Source organism: Geospiza fortis, unplaced genomic scaffold, assembly GCF_000277835.1.
Source record: "Geospiza fortis unplaced genomic scaffold, GeoFor_1.0 scaffold909, whole genome shotgun sequence".
Classification (NCBI taxonomy): Eukaryota; Metazoa; Chordata; class Aves; order Passeriformes; family Thraupidae; genus Geospiza; species Geospiza fortis.
Genome location: NW_005054520.1, coordinates 785,829 through 809,877, shown reverse-complemented (window position 1 = coordinate 809,877; position 24,049 = coordinate 785,829). Strand labels below are relative to the sequence as shown.

At 46.4% G+C, this 24,049-nt stretch overlaps 2 protein-coding genes across 2 annotated transcripts in view; both read right to left on the bottom strand.

The window, feature by feature from the left end:
• Positions 1 to 1,064, bottom strand: part of DCK (deoxycytidine kinase) — a 7,947-nt gene extending 6,883 nt beyond the window's left edge. Inside the window, exon 1 of the mRNA XM_005429070.2 lies at positions 1,014 to 1,064. Coding sequence (XP_005429127.1) covers positions 1,014 to 1,064 — 51 coding nt within the window. The remainder of the gene's footprint in view (positions 1 to 1,013) is intronic.
• MOB1B (MOB kinase activator 1B) overlaps positions 1,061 to 24,049 on the bottom strand; it is a 27,034-nt gene continuing 4,045 nt past the window's right edge. The window contains exons 3-7 of the mRNA XM_031063663.1: positions 10,300 to 10,466; positions 7,762 to 7,855; positions 6,598 to 6,731; positions 5,329 to 5,492; positions 1,061 to 5,045 (exon numbers count right to left, since the gene is read on the bottom strand). Of these exons, the coding sequence (XP_030919523.1) occupies positions 4,968 to 5,045; positions 5,329 to 5,492; positions 6,598 to 6,731; positions 7,762 to 7,855; positions 10,300 to 10,466 (637 nt within the window). The 3' untranslated portion in view covers positions 1,061 to 4,967. The remainder of the gene's footprint in view (positions 5,046 to 5,328; positions 5,493 to 6,597; positions 6,732 to 7,761; positions 7,856 to 10,299; positions 10,467 to 24,049) is intronic.

Below are 24,049 nucleotides of genomic sequence, written 5' to 3'. Positions count from 1 at the left end.
CGCGCCCGCAGAGGAGCGCAGAGCGCATCGATGGCGCCAGGAGCTGCTCCCGCTGCCAGCGCGGGGGGACAAAGGGAACGGGAAAAGGGGACAAAGGCACCTCCCGGTCACCGAATGCCTTAAAACCCCTCCGAGAATGGCCTGGCACTGGCAGGAGAGCTGGCTCTAAGGAGATCACCGGCACTTGAACTTAGAGGTTGTTACTGAAAATCATTGGGAAGACATAGCCAGCTTCAGGAAGGAGTTCTTTGCTTCAGGAAGGCAGGCCCTGGCACAGGGTGCCCAGAGCAGCTGTGGCTGCCCCTGGATCCCTGGAAGTGCCCAAGGCCAGGCTGGATAGGGCCTGGAGCAGCCTGGGACAGTGGGAGCTGTCCCTTTGTTGTCATTATATTGCAAGAATTCTATCATCATTATATTGCAAAGGTTCCACATTGCTAGAGTTTCGTACCTCCTTGATGTTTCTGGTAGGCAGCTCCTCTAGGTACTGACTCTTCCTTGTCCTCACAGCAGCCAACTGACTCCAGACCCCCTCAACCACCCAACCCGCTCTTTTATAGCACTCTTCTTGTTATCGGTTACAGCTGTGCCCTGTTAAAGTCAGGCCTGCTCCTAATCTTTAATAATTAACCCCGCTGCCACTCTTTAGGGGATAAGATTACTTTCCATACTACCTTTATTTAGTTATATTCTATCCCCCTACATCCCTGCACATGGCAGGGGCTGGAATGGGATGGGCTCTAAGGTCCCTTCCAAACCAAACCAATGTGGGATTCTATCACAGCCTAAAACCTCCCAAACAGACACCGAACCCAAGGAGAACGAGGTAAACGAGGAAAAAATCCTGAGCCAAAGGGGACGGGCACCAGCAGCCAGGCAGTTATGGCCCTGTGCTGCTGGGCAGGGCCAAAGGTGGAGTCTGCTGCACCTCCTGTGGCACCAACCAGCCAACAGCACCCTGGGGTGTGTCCTGGTCACATGTGACCAATACAAGGGGAGGGGAAAAATCTATTTACATGGAGGAGACCATTGAGGAGCAAGTCCAAGAAGGAAATAAAGACAGTCATGGTCAAACATAGCTATTTATTTTCTCTTATAAACAGCCTTCAGTTTCTTATTGAAAAAAAAAAAAACAACTCTAGGATTTAAATATTTTGCCCCATCACATACAACCATCTGTATACATTATTTACAACTCTCAAATAAACATGGTGCGGGTTTTCAGACATTCAACTTATTCTTTTTGAATCAGAAGCTGTTCTTGTTCAGAACTGAAATCTCCATCAGTGACTACAAACTGAAGCGGTATTGGCACAGTTAGCTCACAGTAAGGGTTCTCTCCTTGCATTTCACGCGTTACACTGAGTTTTGTCCCACATGTTTCAGGATTCTCAAGGAGGAGGAAAGGTTAGTGTCGCTTTCGGAATTAATTTCTCTTTTTTTTTTTGACCTTCCAAAACGGCCTTTTACTGAAGCCTCGTTCATTTTTACTCAAACCTCGTTGGTTTTCATGAAAACCTTTTTATTGCATCCTTCTCTCTCTCCCAGGGCACGCGCCCCTGCACCACACAAGCACAGCATTCCCAAGCAGTCCAACAGCCACGACAATAAACGTCCCCTCCGCGACACGGCTCGGAAAAATTGTCCCCAAGTTGCAAACGTACAAAAATAATGAGTATAGTTCAGTGGCTATAAAAAATTAATCTCCCCTAAAAATACAATATTCTATGAACAATCTGGGGAATCGGTTCTCCCGACAAAATAAGGTAACTGGGTATTTTCCTAGGCTGCAAACTGAACCTGGCAAGAGGAAACCGTAAGAAAAGCAGGGGAAGGAGGTTTAACACTGAAAATCACCAAAGTTAGTCTCGTGTTAAAAGAGAAGATATCCAGGAAAAAAGGATGGGCATCCATAAAACTGCCAGTGGTTTCAGGAGTAAAGGATTGGAAAAGAGACAACTGCTACCAGCAGTGAAGGAAATGAGATCTGGTGCAGAAGGGAATACTTGAGTGGGGAAAAAAATCAAGGAATCTCTGCTGGTGCTGCAGCTCCTCAGCTATCCAACCTAAAGGGGAGTTATGTACAGGAACAGCACTCTGGCAGGCAGGAGAGGAGGAGGAGAGGGCAGCAAGGAAAACCACAGCTGTCCATAAGGATGTGTTTATAGCAGAACTGTGTCTGGTGACCCGGGAGAAAGGAAGAGGGGTGAGAAATAGAAAGGAACAATCTGAAAGGTAAGTTGAGTCCATAGCAGCAAATAGGTGTCCTTACCTGGTTACTGAGGGTCAGGGACACTGGGAGAGGGCTCAGTTCCCAAGGACTGAGTAAGGGCACTGCTCCTCTCCATCTCCATGGAAAAGCAGAAGTTCAAAGCTCTACATTGCATAGTAAGCAGGAAAAGAAACTGGATACTTGCAGATGGGCTGCCTGCCTCTCAGAACCTCTTTTGTCTCCTCAGCCACCTGCAGCAGCAGAAGGCGGTGGCTTGGTTCCTCTTTGCTGGAGTAACTTGTATCCCTGACTGGGACTGGAAAGACTTGGACACACATCCCATATCCATCCACCCCTGGCTGGGCTCCCTGGGCTCGGCCCTTCGCCCCCACCCAGCTCCAGGGAGGAGCCACCACCCAAAGCCCTGACAAGATGCAATGTGCTGGGAGCAGCAGAGCACCACAAAGCACAGGAATTGGGGACCCCACCAGACTGGAGGGCCTGAGGCAGCACTGGAAGCACAGCCTGGTTCAACCCTGCTGGCACTTTCTGCTCCCCGTGACCAAAGCTGGGAGGTTTTGTGCCCGAGCGCTCCTCACCCCTCCAAGTCCAAAGTGGAGGCCTGGAGCAGAGCAGGGTTTGCCTCTCTGGGGTTTATTTGGAGGGGCAGGGGGTGGCCCCTGCTTTTCCTCCCATAAATGCACTATTTTATAAACACATTCACTCGATCCAGGTTCCTTTGAGTGGCATTTCCATGTGCCCTTACTCCAAGAGTGTAAACACACATCAACTTCTGGTCCCACAGCTTTCAGAAGCAAAACAACAGAAAAGCTGCAAAAAGAAATAGCACGGGGACCTAAATCCCCACCACTGCAAACACGTCCTCAATGATGTTCTTTTCAAGTGTTGTGGAATTAAACAATGTGTTCATACAGCTGTCAGGCAAATCATGATCTCCCAGCTTTTATTACGTGCCTAGAAACTATTCGGTCAAAGACTTTCTACTGCCAGATACTGAATTAAAAAAACACACTATCCACCTAGGACTCATTTTGATACATTCCAATTCTGATGGGCCGAACTGCAGCAGATGCCTCTGGATTTCTAGAACTGGCTGTTCAAAAGAAAAAAACTGCAACAACAACAAGAAGAACTAAGCCCTCCTAGGGCACAAGTGTGCCAGGAACATGAACTCCTGCACTGCTGTGTCCACACAAATCCTCATTTCTACACCTTCATCCTTTCTGCTGCTTGCTGGCACAGGACATCAAACCAAGGAGCCACCCTGAAACGAGAGGCATCCCCTGTTTAGCACCTGGGAGCTCCTGCCTTGCTCACTCTGTGTCCAAATGGAGCAGATTGGATTTGGGAGACGGGTGGCTCTGGCGCTGTCATGAGGATAGCGGCAGAGGAAAAGCCAGAAGATCAGGATCCCTCACTGGAGCCCAGCAGCTCCCCAGGGAGTCACTTCTGTGCTCAGCTGTTCCCTGCTGCCCGTGGCCACTCACCTCTCCTGCAGGCTCCTGCGTGCCAGCTCCAACTTTACGCAGCGTTTTTGGTCGAGCCGAGACACGCAAAACAGAAGCTCAACTTCTCCGCCATGTGCTCACCTTGGCCTCCCTCCTCGGCTCCTGCTGCTTTTCCCAACAGCTGGAGCTCCCTCAAGATGGGCAGTGGTTTTAAACAGGGGACAACACCATCACAGTAACATGACTCCAAAGCAGCCCCAGGAATTATCTCCCCTCCAAGACACATTTCCTCCAACAGCAAACACTGGCCACCAGAGCCCCTCCTCAGAGCCAGGCTTTGCATTCCTAACTTAGAAACACCTTTCCAGCAGTTATTTTTCAAGCCAGGTTTTCCTTATTATTATTACTACTATCCCAGTGCAATTTCTTCTAGGGAATATTTTCCCTAATTGTATTTGTGCAAACTACCTGTTCATTTGGCAACTGCTAGGGGAACTGAACGAGCTGGCTGACCCAACTGATGCTCTCCTGCTAAGAAAATAAAAGCAACTGCGCCAAGTGCCATGGCACAGGCATGGAACTGCTTGCTAAGCACAAGGCCTGTGTAATTTTGACACCACCTTCACTGTTTCACTTTAGCAAGCACTTTGCTTTTCTTCCTAAGAAGTAATCTAGCTTTGAAAAATTCTATATTCATCTCTAAAAAAATAAGACAAGTATTTGTATTAAAAGCTGGAGATCACTGATTTCAGCAAGTTATGGCTTTTTTTTTTTCCTAGTGTAAGCATAGATATATATTTTTAAAACAAGTTTCAGTAAGTGTCTGGGTGTTAGTACATATTTTCTGTTTCCAGCAATGTTCAGTATTGTATGTGCTTTGCACCTCAGAAGTGAGTCTGCCAAGGCACTTAGAGAATGTAAGCAAGTCTTCCAGGGACTTCATGAGAATGGGCTACCACTGACACAACACAAGAACCCATCCACCAGCAGAGTCAATCCCCCAACCAAGCACGTTTCCTTAATAAATACTCAGCACCTGCTAGAAATTCCACAATTAATAACAACAGTAAAACAATATTAATTAAAAAAAAAAGCTATTTACCACATATCGCTAACAGAGAAAAGATTTCCCCTAATAAAAGCACAGAAAAGTAGATCTCAGCTGTCACTGGTAACAGCACAGGGGGGTTGTTTTGTTGTTTGGTTTTTTTTTTTTAAAAAATTTAACAAAAAACAAATACCACAAGCTCGCTTAAAGAAACAAGTGACTCCAAGAAGTCCTCTTCCTTTTATCTGTCCTTGGAGGTGAGTTTTTCAATCAGTTCTTGAAGTGGTGCAAGTTCTCTTCTATCAATAAGGTTGAATTCCTGGAACAGGGATGAGGAGAAAGACACAGAGTTTTGCGGGTACAGCTGAGGTGAGAAGCCTCCTTTAGCCAGAGCTCATCTGGCACTCAGCCCTCTTCAAGCCCAGGCTCGGCCACTGCATCCTCCCCTGCCCATCTGCCACTCGCTGACCCCAAGTGTTCCACTGCCTGAAGCTTCTTCTCCCCCTTAAAGGAAGGGAACCTAAGAAGATGCTGATTTTTTTGCACAAGGGAAGGGGGATAATGTAGCTTGGAAGGGAGAACATAGTTTGCCATGTCCTTACCTGAACAAAGAATATAAAGTGCTTGAAAGAAGTGTTAAGGTGTGCCTCCTCCTGCAGCTGGATCACCGGGTCGAAGTGCTGGTGGTAGATGTGGGCGTAAACTCTGAACAGACGCTTGAGAATTGTCTTGGCCACTGACATGAAGTTCTTTGGGAATGGTACACCTGGGGAGAAGGAAATAGAGGGCTTATTCTCCAACTGCCAGGCCATGTTTGTCTGCTGTGAAAGCCACTACAGGCCAGGGCAGATGGAATCAGTTCCAACAGCAGACCTTTGTCACTGCACAGGTTTTACTGAAACCGGCTGTAAAACGGCAGGTGGCTGCTGGGAGCCATGAACTCTTCAGTGGCACTTCCCAAGGCTAAAAAAAGATCTGTATCAACCCTCTGAAAAGAGGAAACCTGCCTAGCTCCTCCTCACCTACCCATCTCCCCAGTCAGCTTAGCTCTCCTGCAGCCTTTCCCCAAGCCTCTTCCGAAGGCCAGAGGCTCTGGATGCTCTGGAGCCAGTCCGGACCTCACCAAAGCTTGCAGGCCTCACCATCAATGTTCTCATGCTCCTGCTGCAGCCTGCCCTGCACACATGTACATGGCATTTCCTCCTCTGCCTGCTGCAGCACACGGGAAGTTCATACTTAGCTGCTTAGTTTGTGGCCTCTGAATCTCTCCCTGAAGGCACGGTTTTGTCCAAAGAAGCTCAATGAAAATGTGCCAAAAGCCTCAGAAACTATTTACAAAGTTAAGGCAACTAAAAGATCCTCCCCCCGTTATCTTTCCCAAACTGTTAGTTGGTCATTATTTCCCTCCTGCTTTTCAGAAGCAAGCCTCTTTAAAACATCTATTTTTTATCTTCACTTGAAGAAAACCAAGCAAAAATAAATCAACTTAAGATCAAAGCTGCAATTCAGCTGCTTTGGACATAAGGCCTGAAAGTTTGTCACGACAACCAGATATTCCTTCTGTGACAAAAAGCTGCCAGTTACTGGTTACAAGGGTCTAAGACCCTCTGATGTTATTTCTAAACAAAATTAATAAAACACCAGATATACTTCCTGCACCCAGAATTGTGACAGGTGTTTATTAGGAGCACTAACAGATGGGTCAGAGTTCACGCATTACAACACACCTTCAAAGGTAAGTGTATGCAGACAGATAATGTAACCTCCCAAACCTGCCCCACACATCAAGCACTGAGGAGACCTTTCACCCCTGGAGTGTCCCTGTGCAGGTGTAACCTGAGTGCCCTGCTCAGCTGCAGTTACCCCCTCACCTATTTTGGAAGGAAAGAGCGTTTCATCATCCAGCTGGTCCTGGACCCAGGTCATCAGGTAATCGATGTACTTGGGTGCGGAGCACTTGATGGGCTTCTTGATGTTGGTGCCATCTGCCCAGTGGTACTCGTACCTGGGGTGAGACAAGCTGGCCTTGAGCACCAGGGAGCCACTCCTGACGGGCCTGCACATGGTGCATCACCTTGGAAAGACGGTGCTGAAAAACCCCAGCACACCCAACACGGGGAGTGTGACAACACCAGCTCGCGGGTGAACCACAGGGTTTGTATGCTACAGATCACACACGTGGTTTTATGCAAAGCTTAGCTGATAAATCTGTCCTCTTAATTTGTTTAGCAAATTTGGTTTTGTCAGAACAACTGCTGGGAGAATATTTTCACCATAAACAAATTTGATGAGGGATTATGAAGGTGCTGCTCACAATGGGACAAAAAAAACCCCATTTTTCTAACAGCAACAAATCACAGGGTCTGAAATCATTTTAAAACTGTATGTAAGAAAACATGCAAAAATCCCAGACACACCAAATGGACCATGTGTCTGGATTTATGAAAAAGCAGGATTTCTCACCACCCAGTACTGCCCTAATACCAAGATTTAAGTGGTATTCATGTAGGAAAAATATCAACACTTATCTGAGATGCCAAGATTTTGCTCTGGTGCCAGAGCAAAACCACAAACTGAATTAGAGTAGGAAAAGCAGAAACACTGGATGTCTCAACAAAAGCATAAGCAAAAATCCAAGAAGGGCACAGGGATTCTTATTCAGGCATCTTCTATTTCTACAGTGCCTACGAGGAACATTTTGCCCCAATGGAATGCCTGCATATAAAACCTTTAAATCTTCATTTAAGAAGTTCTCATTAATGTTTCAGAAAAACAAAGAAGGGAAAAAATAATTTTGATAATTAATTTACTTCCCAGATTAAAGGAAAAAAATAAACACCAAACAAATATGAACACAGACCAAAAAATATCATCTTGCTATTTCCCACCCACTTAACAGACATTCAAATCCTTCTTCTATTTCACATCCTTGCCACCCAACCTTGGCACTCCTCTCAGCTGGTCTCAAGCTTTAAAATGAAAAATCATCTCAAAAAGTGCCCCCAGTCACCAGTGTGTGAGAAAAACATTCTTACTTGGGGCCAGCAGACATGACAGGGCAGCTCTCCTCCGTGCAGAAGTCCGTGATGGTTCCATAGAGCATGTTGATCTGGTTGAAGAAATCAACAGCTGGAAAGCATGGAAACCACCTGTTAGCACTCTGCAGCACAAGATTCCTACAGGCCAGGCTGTAAAGCACAGCTTCTGGAATGGTTTTTGGGGAAAAACTCCGTTGCTTTTTTAAGATCCATTATAAAAGAGATGTAGAATGCAACCACCGACTTTCTGGAATAGCCTCCAGCAAGAGCTATTTAATTGTTCACTGCAGCAAAATCTTCAGTTGGAAGACAAAAAATAAAGGAGAAAACCTAGTCATTTCCTTTCCTGAAAGTTTGGTGCATTTTATTACAATCCCAAATTCTACTGGCAAGTGTGGAATCCAAGAAAGATTTTCAGCATAAACTTTCCAACTAGAGAGAGCAGGTACTCGTTAGGTGTCAGTGCCTTCCCTCAGGCTTTGTATTCCCAAGGCCCACCTTTCCCAAGAACATCTCATACAACCCCAGACTGCTTCAGGCGGGAAGGGAATTTAAGGACCATCCAGTTCCATCCCTGCCATGGGCAGGGACACCTCCTGCTATCTCAGATGGCTCCAAGCCCTGTCCAACCTGGCTTTGGACACTTCCAGGGATGGGGCAGCCACAGCTTCTCTGGACAACCTGTGCCAGGGCCTCTCCACCCTCACAGGGAAGGATTTCCTCCTAACAGCCCATCTAACCCTGCAGTTATAGTTACTCCTTCAGTTAATTACTCCAAACTGTTAAAGGAGAAGGTTCTTTTTCATTCTGTCACAAGGAACTGTGGTCACTGCAATCAGCTTTGAAAACCCACTTTATCTACAGGTATTTTTCAGAGGATAAACAGCCAACATTAGGCAAATGTCACTGGAGCAAGTCACAGCTACTACTCAGCAGATGCAGGACACCAGCCTTGGCTTCTCCAGTGCCCACAGGAACTGTTAATTAAGTGTCCATTCCCTGCTCCCAGCAGAAACCACAGCCCACTGCTTGCTTTGAGGCAAGCATGTTCAGAAAACCCACACAGGCTCCCACAGAATGCCTGATTATGGCAAATCCCACACATGGAAGTCTCAACATCCACAGGCCCATCAAATCATTCCCTAAGACACCAGTCAGGCTGAGAGCAGAGCAAGAAGCAGCAGCAGGGCAGAGCACACTTGTTTTTCGCTCTCAGGGTCAAGAAGGGCAAAAGCAATGACTTGAAGTGACACACTTTGTCTCCTGATGAGACCTCTCTGTGAGCAGAAGGGGCTCACAGCTACTGCTGGGGCCTGGTGTGGTGCAGGGATGCTGAGGGAAGGGAGCCCCTCACCAGCTCACTAATTACACTAATTGCACTGCAGCTAGTTCAGCAGTCAAGTCACTCAGGAAGGGAAGAAACTGCTGCCACACAGGAAAGCAGACACACAGAGTGCAGGAACCACCAAAAGGGAAGGATGCCAGCAATACATGAAGCATCTTGAGCAATGCTTACTCACACAAGTGGGCTGGCTTTTTTCTCTAGTCTAGTTTTGCAATGCAGTGTGAATTAACTTTTGCAAAGGATGGTGTCAGCAATTCCAGCCTGCCCTGGAAGCAGTGGCAAGCGCAGCAGCAGAGCACCACATGACTGGTTGGGAACAGGAAAGTGAGAGTCAGTGGGACAGTTTCACTTCCCAAACATCTCAAAGAGCAAGAAGAAAAAAGGCAGAACCACACAAACAATTGGAGGACATTTAAATCAAGCAATAATTTCTACTGCAGTGCACAATCGATCCTGTACCACCACTGGAGCACATCAAGCCTGAGAGGCAAAAGATGAGCAAACACCCAGACAGGGCACAGAGCTTGTGGCAGCCACAAGTGCACAGTGCAAAGGGAGACTCCATTCTTTAGGAGCAGAGGGCAAAATCCATGCAGCAGGGAGAGGGAGGAGGAGGAAACAAGGTCAAGCAATTAGAAAACACTAATTTAGGCATCATTGTTTGGCCTGAAAGCACAGAGTTTGGACAAACAGCTTTAGAGGAAGTTAAAAGAATGACATCAGAGACTTACCAGAGCAAAGGCTCAAAACTTGGTAAGCACTAAAGGAACTAACTTCAGGAAAATTACAGACCCCATCAGAATCACAGAACCATTCAGGCTGGAAAAAGACCTGTGAGATCATCAAGTCCAACCTGTGGCTGATCCCCACCTTCTGACAATCATGTCTAGCTGTCCCCTGGACATCTCCAGGGATGGGGACTCCAACACCTCCAATGCTTGACAACGTTTTCCATGAAGGAGTTCTTCCGGATGTCCAACCTGAACCTTGAGGCTGTTTCCAGTCACCCTGCCCCTGTTCCCTGGGAGCAAAGCCCCACCTGGCTGCACCCTCCTTGTCAGGAAGTTGTAGAAAGCAAGGTCCCCCAACTCCTCTTTTCTCCAGGAACAGACAGGGACACACAGCTGTCCTGCCCCAAGTGTCAGCCCACTTCCAACAGCCCTGTGATGAATAAAAGGCCAGTGACTCACTGTTAACTGCCACCCATTCATTGAGGTCCTCCCCGTCTGGAAGCATCACGGCCATGCGCAGGTTGCCGCTCCCCAGCGTGGCCTCAGCATGTTTGAGCAGCTCGTACTGGTGAGACCCCTCGGGAATATTCTTCTTTGGTTTGAAGGTCTTGGAAGAGCGACTGCCACTGCAAGAAAGAGAGGAAATCTTTAGAGACCTTTTGGAACGGGAAGCAAAAAGGAAACAAGCACACCAGCCCTGGGTAAGGACAGGATTAACACTAAATACTTCACCCACTCACGTATTTTCATGTTGCAACAGGGTATTTACCAACAACTGGGATGCCCAACTAGCAGGGATTCTGACTTGTTTTAAACCATTTTCTGACCTAATCACTTCCTTACCTAAAATTTTGTTTGTAAGAACGTGGACTGGCTTAGGAAAAACGTTTAGACATTTGAATTTTAAACCACGGCAGTGAGCCTGGATGGCACACAAGCCTCCAGCATGTCAGTAATATGACATGTAGAATTAAATATTTGCAGGGAAGTGTCAAATGAGTCAGTATTTCTGAGTATTTTCATGTATGAGCTGAGATAAGAGTTCTGTCAGAATGGGCAAACTGAGCTCTGAATTCCAATGCAAGTGGAAAGCTGCGAAACCCAGACAGCAGAATCCTCATCACAAACACTATGCAGATCTCATTCCTTGATATCAAAACTTGGCCAATGTTTCACCATCTCTCTAAGGACCAAACAGAATTTTTTACAGGTGGGGTGCAAGGGCTGTCTCTCTTTATTCAAGGTCCTGGCACAGGATGCCCAGAGAAGCTGTGCCTGCCCCTGGATCCCTGGAAGTGTCCAAGGCCAGGCTGGAGGGGGTTTGGAGCAACCTGGGCTAGGGGAAGGTGTCCCTGTGCCTGGCAGGGGTTTGGAACAAGATGGCCTTTGAGGTCACTTCTAACACAAACCATCCTGGGATTCTGTTCCATGGCCCCAGAGCTGCTCTGACTCTCTGGGCTCCAAAGGAACACCATCCTCCTCTTCCCACAGGCCTCTGAAGCGATCCTGGCTCCTGGGTGCTGTGAAGAAGGGCTTGGCTGGACTTCCAGGGATCCTGGGATGGTAGAGCTGCACAGCCATGAGCATTGCCATGGACACCCCAGCAACACCAGCACAGCCTGCAGCTAAATGCAACCAGGAGCCAGAAGGACAAGGAGGGAACGTCCTGCTCCCGTCTGGTCTGTTACAGGACACTTCTAGCTGCTCCTAGGCATCTGCACCTCACCCTAAGCCAGGATACCAGACACAAATCCTGAATTAAATAATTGCCTCCCAGTGGGAGTGAGAAGCTTCTGTGGCTCAGGGAGTTGCTGTCACCTCCCACCCCTCCAGCCATCTGCACCTGGTGCCAGGCCAGACTCAAACCAGCTCTGAACAAAGAAGAAACTAACAAAAACCCAAGGAACAAAAACCCCAAATCTCTTGACTGACTGCTTTACTTAAACCCAATTATTGTCTTTTCAGGAATAAAGCCACTTCAGAGGCACTTGGCCAACATGAGGAGTGAAAATACAACCTAAAACATCTGGAGAGCAGAAGAGACTGAGATCACTATCTTTCCACATGTGTCAGCATAAGCAAAAGGAACCCAGCACGAGCTAAATACAACCTGGAAAAAGGTTATGAAATAACTAACCCAAGCCATTATTGTTTGTATTTTAGCACTAAGAGTAAGCCCAACAAAGGGACGAGGGTTTGGGTGTAGGGCACAAGGAAAGCATGGTGAAGGAATTTCCTAGGTAAGTAGTTTGCTCTGAGACACTCTGGGTAGGAATTCACTGTACCCACCCCAGCCTGTGAGTCTGCCAGCCAACAAACCAAGTCACTGTATATCTGCTGAATACCCTGCACAGATCCACAGTCAAGGAAGCAGAAAATGCAACATGTTGGAAAAAGCTTTAGGTAGCATTTAATCCCTGCTCCCCCCTTCTCAGAAACAGGGGGATTCTTCCCATAAGCTGCCAAAGGCTGTAACAACAGAATGAAGTACTGCTCGAAGGGAGCCCTTCCATCTTTGCCTCCAACACCTTTCTGATCCCTGCTTCTCCAACGCAGCACAGGCACCCTAAGCCAGCAGGAAACGGTCTCACAGGCAAGGCAGGCAGGCATCCAAAAGGAAAAGCCATTAGGATAACTGCAGCCTGGTAGTTGTCCCGTGCTATGGAAATACCTGCAATTTTGGCAATAAATTATCAGAATTCCATGCATTTATGCAGTTCGCCCAAGCCAGTTAACACACTCCCTGAGACACAGCTCAGGGACACCCTAATGCAGCCTCCATCTTGACAGGATGTGGTTTTTCTTGGAAAGTTTGGTTAAAAATATTGCATTACTAAACAGTACTCCAATTACCTTATTAGTCCAGAAGCTCTCGTATTATTTAACAAGAAAAAAAAATTACTTTTTCCCATTATGCCGATTGTTTGACGTGACAAATTCAGAAAGTTGTCTTGACCCAGGTATATTTCCTTAACCTCTTGAGCAATCAGTGAAAAAAGTTTAACTTTTAAAGAGTTCTGCCTGTTGGCCAGCAATACACACAATCATCCACGCCTGGGTCGCATGTGACATTCTATTTTCAGCTACATTCCATCATGGAATCAGCCAACTCTGTCGAGGTTTTCAAACGCTTTAGGACAGTAGGCAGCACCTGCCTTTTCTTGTTAAGAGTCTCTGAGCTCTCCTTCATATTAACACAGAAGCGAGAGGGGACAGAGAAACCGGTGAAGATGCCATTTTCCTTGGACATAAGGAGGCTATGAAACACAGAGCAGGTTGCACCATCCCCACAACGCGCCACAACCAATATGCAGCCTCTCAAGGAGAAGGGACTTCTCAAGGTATTCCAAGGATGCTCTGCTCCCTTCCCTGCCACATGCACTGCTCCTAGCAAGTGATTTCTCCCTTCTATTCCTGCAGGGATCTGCAGCCCCAGCAGTGCCAGCTGCAGCTGGGCCCAGCACTGAATGAGGAGCTGTGGCTGAGGCTGTGCGCAGGGCTGGCAAGCCCTTCCCACCAGCAGGAGCCCACGCAGCCACGTCACCAGCAACACCACATTTCCTCCAAAGCTGCCACTTGAGCCACTCATCCGCTGGCAGGAGGTGGGCTTTGTGATGCACCTTCTGCAGGCTGCTCTGTCTCAGGATGGTAAGAGGATGTTTCCAGAAGAAAGGCAAAATGTGAGGTGTTCTGCTCACCCCACACTGCCTCAAACAGCTCATCTCAGCTTCAAAGGCAGCACTGGCAGATGTTCTGTGCTCAAAGCACCTTAAATACCCAACCTCAGCCCTTGATAAACTTGCCAGTAACTGCTCCCAGGAGAAGCCCTTGGGCTGGCCTAGCTTAAACCTCCTCACTCCCAACCATTTGTCCACAGACACCTTCAGCAGGGATTTTTAACCATTTCCACCAAGTCTGCCGCAGATTTGGGGAAACCTGAATTAAACCAGGTAAGTTTAGGCTATTTATTCATAAAACTTACCCCTTCACAGCTTGCTCTCAGCACAGAACTGTGCAGTGGCAGCATTTTCAGCACACACCTGCCACCTACATTCCTCTAATTGCCCCCTAATGCTGAGGGCCCCTTCCTTGGGGTAAGGAGTGCGTGACTAACTCCTGGAAGCACAGCTGTACCACTGAGAGCCTCCCCAAAGCCATCACCATCACGGCCAGGCTGAAATAAACCCTTCAAAGTACTTGGAAAAGCTCAAGAGATCCTCAAAAAGCTGAACTCAAAACCGTGCACAGAACATTCACGCAGGGCATGGAAACTTCTATTTTAACTCCTGCTTTTTCATCTCCAAGCACCTTCAGAAGCATCAATTAATGCTCCTAAAGTACCTTTGAAGTAGGGATCATTAGTGTCTCATTACACAGGGAAACTGAGGCAGCAACTCACTGCCACAGGCTAACCAGTGAGTTTATCAGAGAAGCCCCCAAGTTTTAGCTGGGCACTTCTTTGTCTCCCTTCTCCCGCTGTGCCTCTTTTTAAACACAGAAACACTCCAAGACAAGACCCAAATTCCAGAAAAGCAAACATTTCCAGCCTTTAAACAATAATACAGGCCTTCAAATGATAACATCCTGCTAAGAATAGAAACATCAGAGAGTGAGAGCAGTTTGTTTCCACCAGCCAACATGTCAACACAGAAACTAAAATAAAAGCTCGAGCTACTTTTTGACAATGAAATCAATAGCTGCAGCCTTTAAACACCTTTTCCCTATGAGAACCACAGCATCAGAAGGACAGCAGGTAAAATTAAGCTGAACACGTTCAAAATCTGCACTGATGAGATTGAACTTGAGCACTTCTATTTATAAAACTGAACAGTCACAACATTTCTGTTCTGAAGAGAGACAGTGTGAGGGCAAAGCATTGCTTCCTTCAGTTCTTACAGCATCAAAAAGTCAACTTTTTCCAATCCAATTCCCATTCACTGCAGGAAGCCTGTCTAAGTCCAGCCACTTGAATCTGCAGGTAACAAAAGCAAGGCAAGAATTCAGGATGCATTCCATGCAGCAGCTCTGGGAAGCAGCTAGGAGCTGCCAACTCCTTACACAACACAGTTGCTCTCCCAGAGGGTCAGGCAATGGTTTGAAAGCAATTCCAGGCCTAGAGCTTTTGTTTTGGTTTAAGGAGCAATCATTGGCAAATTGAAAAACTTCCCCAGACACATGGTCATTCCTATAGGAACAGAACACATGGGGCTCATTGTTTATTAGCTACACCACAGAGTAACTTGAATTTTCTGGAGGTTTTTGAACCTGAAGATGCTTCTCAAAAGGGGTATGGTACCTCCTCCTTCCACTGGAGTACTGACAGGGAAATCAGTGTTTCCATGAAATTTTTCCTTCTCTACACATCAAGGTGGGGACTGAAATCTGGGGAAAAAAGCTGTCTACAAAGACTGGGCATCCCTACAGGATGGCAGATGAAAAAGGCACAAGCTCATGAACAGCTCTTAAAAAACACAGGTCCCACTATACACAAGACCTGACACGTTACAAGAGCAGCCCTTTATCAGATGATTCACATGCAGGAAAGAGAAAGTTATTTAAGGTAGCCCTAAGGAACAGTTTTGCTTTTGCTCGCCTCAGCCACCACCCCTCAGTGTTAAAGCTGACATAACCCTTACACATCCACATTCTTAAAATGCTTTTTTTTCTGCTGTACGCACACAGTTTAGAGCCAGTGACTTCGAGCCAATGTGGGATTGGTCCAGCACAACTTTTAACGCACCAGAACACCCCTGAAGGGAAACCTCTGCTGGCTGAGCTGTGAGCAGGGGACAAGCTCAGCGTGTTTGGGAGGGCGGTGGCTCTACTGCGCCCTGTGCCCTCACTCCCCCTGCAGCAGCACATTGTGCCAAACCCACAAGGATGTTAGGTGGCCACAGCCTGTTTTCAAGCCAAGCCAGGCATCCACACTTCCCCCTGCCTCCCTTTTCCGTCTGCAGGCTGACAAAGTGCCTGTAAACAAGGGGGAGGTGTTGTGCTACAGCACTGGTGCGTGCTACCACTCCACCCAATGGCGTTCCTGCTGTTTACCCACTTGGATGCAACCCTTCTCCCAAGCAGCCACAATTCCCAGTGCAAGGAACAAGCGAGCATCCAGAACCCCATCCCATGACCGGGAAACCGTCATCAGTTTGCTATGCTTCCAACCAAAATAAATTCCCTTGTTTCATTTACAACACATTCATTTATTACACTTTCATCTCCTGGAAAACCCTCAAAATAAACAAAGCAAGTCACAGTTGCCCTCCCTGGATACTACCAGAGCCCTGTCTGCGCACTCCAAGCACAATTAAACTACTCCCAAGGCAGCCAATGGCTGCGGAAGTGACTCAACCTCTCCTGCCCTGTTCCCTGCAGGACTAACAGAGAGGGGCAGGCCAGAGCCACAAACAGCAGCGTGTGTCACAGAAAAGCCTGGATCCAGGTTCTCCAGGCAATCGTGCCCTCCTGACTTGCAGGGACAGGCAGGCAGACAGGGGGACAGCACAGGAACTGGAACATGTCCGTGGCACTACACCTGCAGCCTCCTCAAACTGTGGATGCCACTGCACTGCCACTCCCAAATCTCCCACAGACTTTGTCCCAGAGCCTTATGACCACCAAACTTGAAACACATTTTCACCCCAATTAGCAGCAAAGAAGCTTGCAGCAGAGACCCAAGTACCTGTGCGCATTCTCCTCCTCCTGACAGCCATTTGAAATCCTGTAGCATCAGAGGATCAAGATTATCCCAAACATTTTGTTGCACACTCCCAGGAATCCACTGACTACCCTGAGGCAAACACAACACTGTCTTCACCCACCAAACTTCAAGCTTACTACAAACAGACTTGATCTTTTTAAGAAAGGTGAGCACTAGTCTTTGCTGTTCTGTTGGGCCCTTTCAGTCAGACTGAGATCCCCCATCTATTTCAATATTAACATTTACTGTGTACATAGACACACACCTCGTGGCAGTGTAAGGAACAATCCAAACTAGATATGTTTCTTCTAGTATCCTGATATTCACGTAGTACTTGCTTAATAGCATGGGCTGCTGGAGCTTTGAAGAAGGCAAACATGAAGTACTCCTTCTCCAACTCTTGTTTTATCCTGCCAGATGGAGTTCACTATTTTGGACATTTCAGCCCCTGATTAAGCTCCCTGCAAGCTAACAGCATAATTTCCCCACTAATGTTCCCCTCCTTTCTCGGGGATCCCTTATTTCTGTAAATTACCACCAGCTCACTCAAAAGGGAGGGCACAGTATAAACTCCAGCTCAAGTCAGAACTTCACCCAGTAACATTTCCAAGTTTAGTTTCCACAAAGGTTCAATCCTCTTTACTGCAGGAATCTACCTAATACACCATTCCGTGGGCACAACCACCTTTTTCTTTTTTAAATCTACCCTTCCCTGTACATAAAACTGAGCAACTCACCGAAGAACCATAACGAAATATGTGTGATACCTGTGATTCCCTTACTCCAGCACTTCTTCCATGCGATGAGCAGGGAGCAGCATCCCACACCAAAGGTGTCTGCTGCTCCCCACAGCCAGCTGCTGCACCTGCCTGGCAGTTTTCCTGAGGTTCAGCTGAATTATCTGTCTGCCCATGACTAACACAATGCCCTCTGCGTCCCAAGCTGCTGCTAACAGTCACACCCTGTAAATACATTTACAAGTAGGAAGCAGAGCTTTGCAGAAAGCCATCCACAACCCGCTGAGGGTGATAAATTGCAGTAATAAAAGCTTGGCTCTAGCATCAAATTAGATGATGTAGATCCTTACTTGTGCACCAAATATAGTGCTTGGAGAACATGCCTCAGAACATGGATGGCTTCCCAAAATGCTGATCAGTGCTTTTGGAAACTGATGCTTAATGAATGACTAAAGCAAATCTAGTCATACAACCTAAGAAATCCCATCAGGGCATTTCTAAAGGAACAAAAAAAAAGGCTTCACTCAAGAGTTTAAGACAGTCTTCAATCCCTTTAAACACAATAAAAAGAACCATCTCTTAACGTGCTTAGGGAATAGGCAGTTAAAGGAGAAATTTAACTAAATTTCATGGAGAAAGAGTCACTTTAACAGCTTCCAAAAGGCTGCCCTTTACTGTAACCCCCACGCAAAACAGGCTGAGGACAGGAACGTAGCAAAGGACAAATACTCGGCAACTTCCCAACAGAAAATCTCCAACAGAGACAGAAGGTTACACTTGCACTTGGATGTATTTATAGGCAAAAAGGGGTCTGCACCCAGGAACTAACACTCACTAGAGGCAAGAAATGACACAGAGAACAACAGGAAGAAGGAATGGGCAGGAGGCAGCAGTGAATAATCTAACAGCTTTCCAAAAATACACTGCATTATCTCACTCCCAAGTATTTCTTAACCCCCACATTTAATAAAATCCTGTACGTGCCATGGGTAACTATCTTCAGGAAGATTTGCTTATCTCTTCCAAAGTATCTTATCAGGAAAACCCCTCCCCGGTCTGAAGCATCTGAGAGGGAATGACTGCTCCTACATAGACAGGAGCACATTTCTTTTGAAGTTATTTAAGCTTAAGCATTTGACAGCTGAGCCCAAAGTAAGCTGAACTGTTCTATGAATTTAAATATTCAGACTTTTCCTCTTTTATTTTTCGCACTCCAGTTGCAGCAAGGAATTTTAAGAAAAGCTGTCAACCACAAAAGTTACTAATGGGACATTAGAGATGTTGTTTTTCCTAAAAGGTACACCTCAGCTTTTGAAAAAGCAGTATTTTGTGGCCATAAAGTAAAAGACAGAATAACGCCATTCTGATTCCTGGATCCAGAACGCTGAGCAAGTCCCTAAAACAATTAATCCATTCAAGCAAAACCAGGCCTGTGCTACTGAAGGTGGGAAAAACACAATTAAAGTACCAGCTACTGAAACAAAATACAGGTTATTTCATTAAGCTCAAAATAGAGAACCCACTCAATCAGTATTTGGGTTGAAATGATTTCCATATCAAAACTCAGTTGTCTCAATTTCCAGCAAAAGAGGAATTTACCAAAGCTTACCTAAGCTCATTTGTTCCCTTTGTCATAAAGAAAGGAATTAGACTTGTGATAAAGACAACAAATCCAGGCATTAGGAGCCCTTATCTGCAAGATCTTCTCCTTCAAGTGGGGAAGGGATTAAGATTTTGTACGTCAGCATCTCAAGGACACAAGCAATTAACTCCGAAGGCAAGTGACCACACTGAAAGATGAAGTGGTGCAAGGACAGATGACAACAAAAAAACCCAAGCAAACCTCAACTAAAACTCAAGCGGAACATCACGAGCTGGATCTCTTCAGGTATGTAAGAACATAAAAAGGAATGGATTCCTGCCAAAGATCAGCTGTGAACTGGAGAAGAAGAGAAGAGAGGGTGAGCAAGGTAGAAGTGTCCTCACACACCAGAAAAAAAGCCAGAAGCAAAGTTGAGACCAGAAGCTAAGGCCACAGTTGGATTTCAGGGGGGAAAAAAAAGACACAAGAAGAGTGAGTGAATTCGCTTCCACGGGCTGCTTTTAGAAGCACCAAAGTACATTCGCAAGGCAAAAACTACTGTTACCTTGATGAATCCTCAGGGCGGGACTGACACCCAAAATTACCATCTCCTCCCCATCAACTGACTGACTGCTGACTCAGGCTACGGATTTGAAATGGGAAGCCAAGCCCTGAAGCAAACAGAGATGCACCACGCTTTGTATCTAAGCTCACTAAGAAATTACAAGTTATTTCAAACTTATTTTCCAGGAACCAATTGAAGCCGCATGGATACATGCAAATCCTCAGCTCTCGTTCCCTTCTTTCACATCCCCTCCCCAAAGTATCTACCCAAGCAGCAGTGCCCTGGGACAGATCTGTGTACACAGATGACAAAGCAAAGCACTGGATCCTCAGAATACCACGTCATGACATGTAAAGGCTGGAGGAATTTTTCCAAGTCCGTGAAAAATAACTGTTATACTTAAAACAGATTAAAAAGCAGCCGAATTTATGACCCACAGGCTCCTTGTGTATTTAAAAGGAGTAGAAAGCCCAAAAAAAGAACAAAAGCCAAGCAGCCAGTTCATTGTAGCTCGGCTCCAATAGGAAGCGGCTTAGTTTACAAATGCTAAAAGCATCACAAAGTACATCCTGTGGTTTATTTAGGCTTGATTTGTGGGTCACAGGCTTATTGATAGCTCTGGCAGCAAGATCTGCCTTACTGCTTATGAAGGAAGACTTAAAGTGGCCAAATTTAATGCAGTTATTTACTTCTCCAAGAAAAACAAGCAGCTTCACTGTGTCAGCCTCTTGCAACCCTCCAGCCACTCGCTGCCTGGTGGACAAATGCTTCCAATATTTTATCCTTTTTCAAACAAGATAAAAAAGACTACATATGTGTCAGGACAGCATCAGGTGGAACTGTGGCCACAAAGAGGCCCTAAATCCAAAGCCCTGTCTGCAAGTAAAAGGTGACAAAGGCATTTGATAACGATGAAAATCCCAGCCACTCTCCAGCACATAAATCACCCCCAAAACCTCATTCCACCGCTCCTCCCTGCAAACAGCTAGTGGCATTGGCTCACTTACACAGAGGGAAGGACAAACAGGGGAAAACAATCGTGGCATAAAAGCAAACAATTAGGAAGCAATTAAGACCGGACATCACTGCGCTGTAGTAAACACAACTTTCACACTGAACAATGCCTTTCTTCCTTAGCTATTTTTTCCATTACAAACGAATCTTTCTACCTGAGAAGGAGTTATCTAACAACATTTAGAAGAGACAATCACTCACTTCACCTACTATGTGTTCCTAAAACACAGCAGCAGGGGCAAACGGTGTTTTTCCAAGTGCCAGGCCAAGTGCAGACATCTCCCAGGCCGAACTGGTCTGCACAGCTCTGTGACTCCGAGGCAGACTCAGTCTTGCAGAAATAAAAGCCAGGCAGCAGCTTCCTCGCTCTCTGCCTCCGAGCTCACTGATAAGGCAGCAGCACTCCATTATGTGACACCCTAAACCCCACGTTTTACTTGGCTGTAAGCTGATTGTCACAGCTGATTCCGTTTAAACCCCACCGCTACGGAATAGTTCTGCTTTCCTCGAAATTCAAAATTACTGCTACCAAGGCTTAAAAAAAATATTTGGGAAGCTGGCAATAGCTTTACAGTTCTCTCTCCAATTTATTTGTGGGAAAACGCGAGAGACTTCTGAATCCTGGTACTTTAAAAAAACAAAACAAACAAAAAAACAACAACCCACCAAAAAAAAAACAAAACAAAAAAAAAACCCAAAAAAAAAAAACCAACACCACCAGGAACTGGACACAGCACTAATTGCAGCAGTAAGCAGCTGATTTTATGTTAACATATCCCTGTGTGGAGAGCTTCTGCCCTGATCCCACTGTAGCCTTACACTCCTCAAGATAAAACTGAAGTAAACAAATCCATTGAAACACAGCGGAGGAAATACGTGGATGTCCCCTGTATCTCCTACTTCTAACAGTCTGCAAATGCCTACCCGCTGATTTTTCCATGAGCAAATTCCAGTTTAGGAGTGCCTACCGGTCCTCTGGGCGAGTCCTTGATGGAGAGGAGATAAACACCTCTCCCAAAGTATGGAAGGAGCACTCACAAAGCACTCAGCTGCTACACTGCCCGCGTTGGACAAGAAGCAGCTACCTGGCACCTCGGGAAACTGAGGAAGGGACAAAAACAAACAGCCCTAATGTTCTCCAAGAGCAGCAGCAGCCTGAGGAATTGGGAAGGCCCCACCATCTCAAAACAAACCCAACAGCCCTGATTCTGGTACTCATCTCGAAGAGATGTCGGGGGAAAAAGGTATTACCTCACTACAGCTTCTGTACATATATTTACACACAAAGTATGGTTTCAATTAAAATAAAAACAACAACAAAACAACAAACCATGTGGAGCATCAGAAGCAGCTGCCAGACTCCACTGTGCTGTAGAACAAGGCAGTGAAGGAAGAGCACATCTTGCCCCAGTTTGGTTTACAAGTTAACTTGGCCTTCACACACCAAAACACATGCCCCCAACAACAGCCACTCATTCCCACTCACCTCCAGCAGCTCCTCGCCCTTGCAAGGCTGATCAGGCAACAACTGCTTAAACCAATCTCTTGATTAAAAAAGCCTGTGCTGGAAACCTCAGGGAGGGATTCACTAATCCAAAGATAGGGGCTCTGTGGGGTTTTTTTTAAAGAAAAGACAATTTCAGAACTTCAATAATAAATCTGAATCTTTTCCTTTTATAAACAAATGGTTTTCATCTAGCTTCCTTTTTTATGTAAGTCTTGCCAGCAGAGGTTAACACAAGCATGTTACCATATGGCACGCCCACCAGAACTATCTTTAATTTTTTTTCCTTGGAGATGTAAGCTAAAGTACCTGCAACTATGCTGTAATTTCCTTTTAGAGAGAACTCATCAAGCAGAGGTTTTTTGGAACTGGATATATTTTCTAGCCCAAGTCCCATTTTTAATTTATTTTTAAAGACTCAGGATAACTTATTCAACTGCTGGAGAGGTTTACAAAGTCTTTTCAGAAAGGAAGAAACAGATCAGAAAGAGAATACAGCCGCTCTGAAAACAACAATCGCTGTCAAACTCCAGTTGTATTAATTCAGTGACTCGCCTCACAAGACAGTCTTTTTATAGTGCTCCCCATAAGCAGAGAAGACAATGGCTTCCCTTGATTTTATTTTCTCCCCCCATGTAGCTTTATATATCACTGGCCCTAGCAACAGTGAAGAATAGGCAGGGATTTGTCAGCGGACAAGGGGGGCCCCACGCACGCTGCGTTATCCCAGCACAATCCCCCGTTCTTGGACAGCGGGGAAGCCTGCGGGAGAGCACAGCTTTTGGCACCGTGCTGGGTGTCACACTGACAGGCTGCAGCCCGGAGCCTGACGAGAAACCTGTGCCACAGGTTCGCTGCCGCACAGGAAACCTCGCTGCTGCACAAGGACAATCCAATCCCCACAGCCAGCCCCAAACTGTGATCAGCCCACTGAAGGACAGCAGTGCCACCGAGGCAGGGAACAAACACTGCTGGCACCTCCTCACCAGTGACAAAGGGGTGAAAAGGTACTGAGAAAGACTATGCTACAAGTATCATGTAAAAAACACGAGGGGTTTGCAGCTCAAAATGCAAGCTGCCATAATTAATAAAGCTGCAGACATCCACGTGCTATCTTGGAGTAACTCTTATCAAGCCAAAACTCCAGTCTGACAAAAGGTCATGCTACCTTTCTGGATCCCTAAAAAAAAGCCAACCAATGAAAAAAAACCCCACCAAAACTCCATGTCAGCATCACAGAAAGTTTCCCTGGTCACCTCGAGGCCTAGAAGGCATATTTTCAACTTTTTTTTTAACCCATTTCTAGACTGCAAATGAGCAAATTAGGTGCCATCTACAGCAGTCTGCCAACAACAGCTGAGGCAAATTTGCCAACATTTCTAGCTTTGCCATGCACTAACTCCAGTCTCCATTTCTATGTTTCATTCACAAGGATAACTTGGAACAATGGAGGAGAAGGTAAAGGTTTGCTATCCTAGATTTCAGAAAAAGGGGTCTGAAAAAACAAGAAACCATCTCACTATTGCCTGTGACAGAGGGTGGAAGGTTTCATGCTTTTCCATTCCCAGTTAGCCAAATGCGACGGAGAGAGAGGCTCTCTGATTTGCAAACCAGACTCCCAGGACACTCGAAATCCTGTCCCCCCCTTCTCCATCCACCGTGGCAGCTGAGAATTAGGAAGGAGAGGGACAGCTGGGCTCCTCATTAGGAGCACGGCGCCTCCATGCACGGACAATCATCTGCACCCACCTCCCGTCGGTGCCTCCCGGAATCCCTCCGGGAGCACGACAGACCAGCGGGATGGGGACGGCAGAGTTAAAAGATAAACACAAGGGAGGGACTGAGGAGGAAGCCAGCGCCAGGGTTATTTGTCTCCATGAGAACACAACTTACTAGGGCACTCCAGATCTGAGATAAAGTCTCTTCTCTAAGCCCAGGCCACGTTTACATCTGCTGGTTATCAATGTAAGCCTCTAAGAACAGGCAAATATTCCGGCAGCAGTCCCAGGGAAGCCGGAGTGCGCGGGAAGACTCAGCGGAGACAAGGCCCTAATGGAGCTTGGCTCTTCCGGGGTGCCTTTTTCGGCCGCCTCGATCGCCCTTCTTT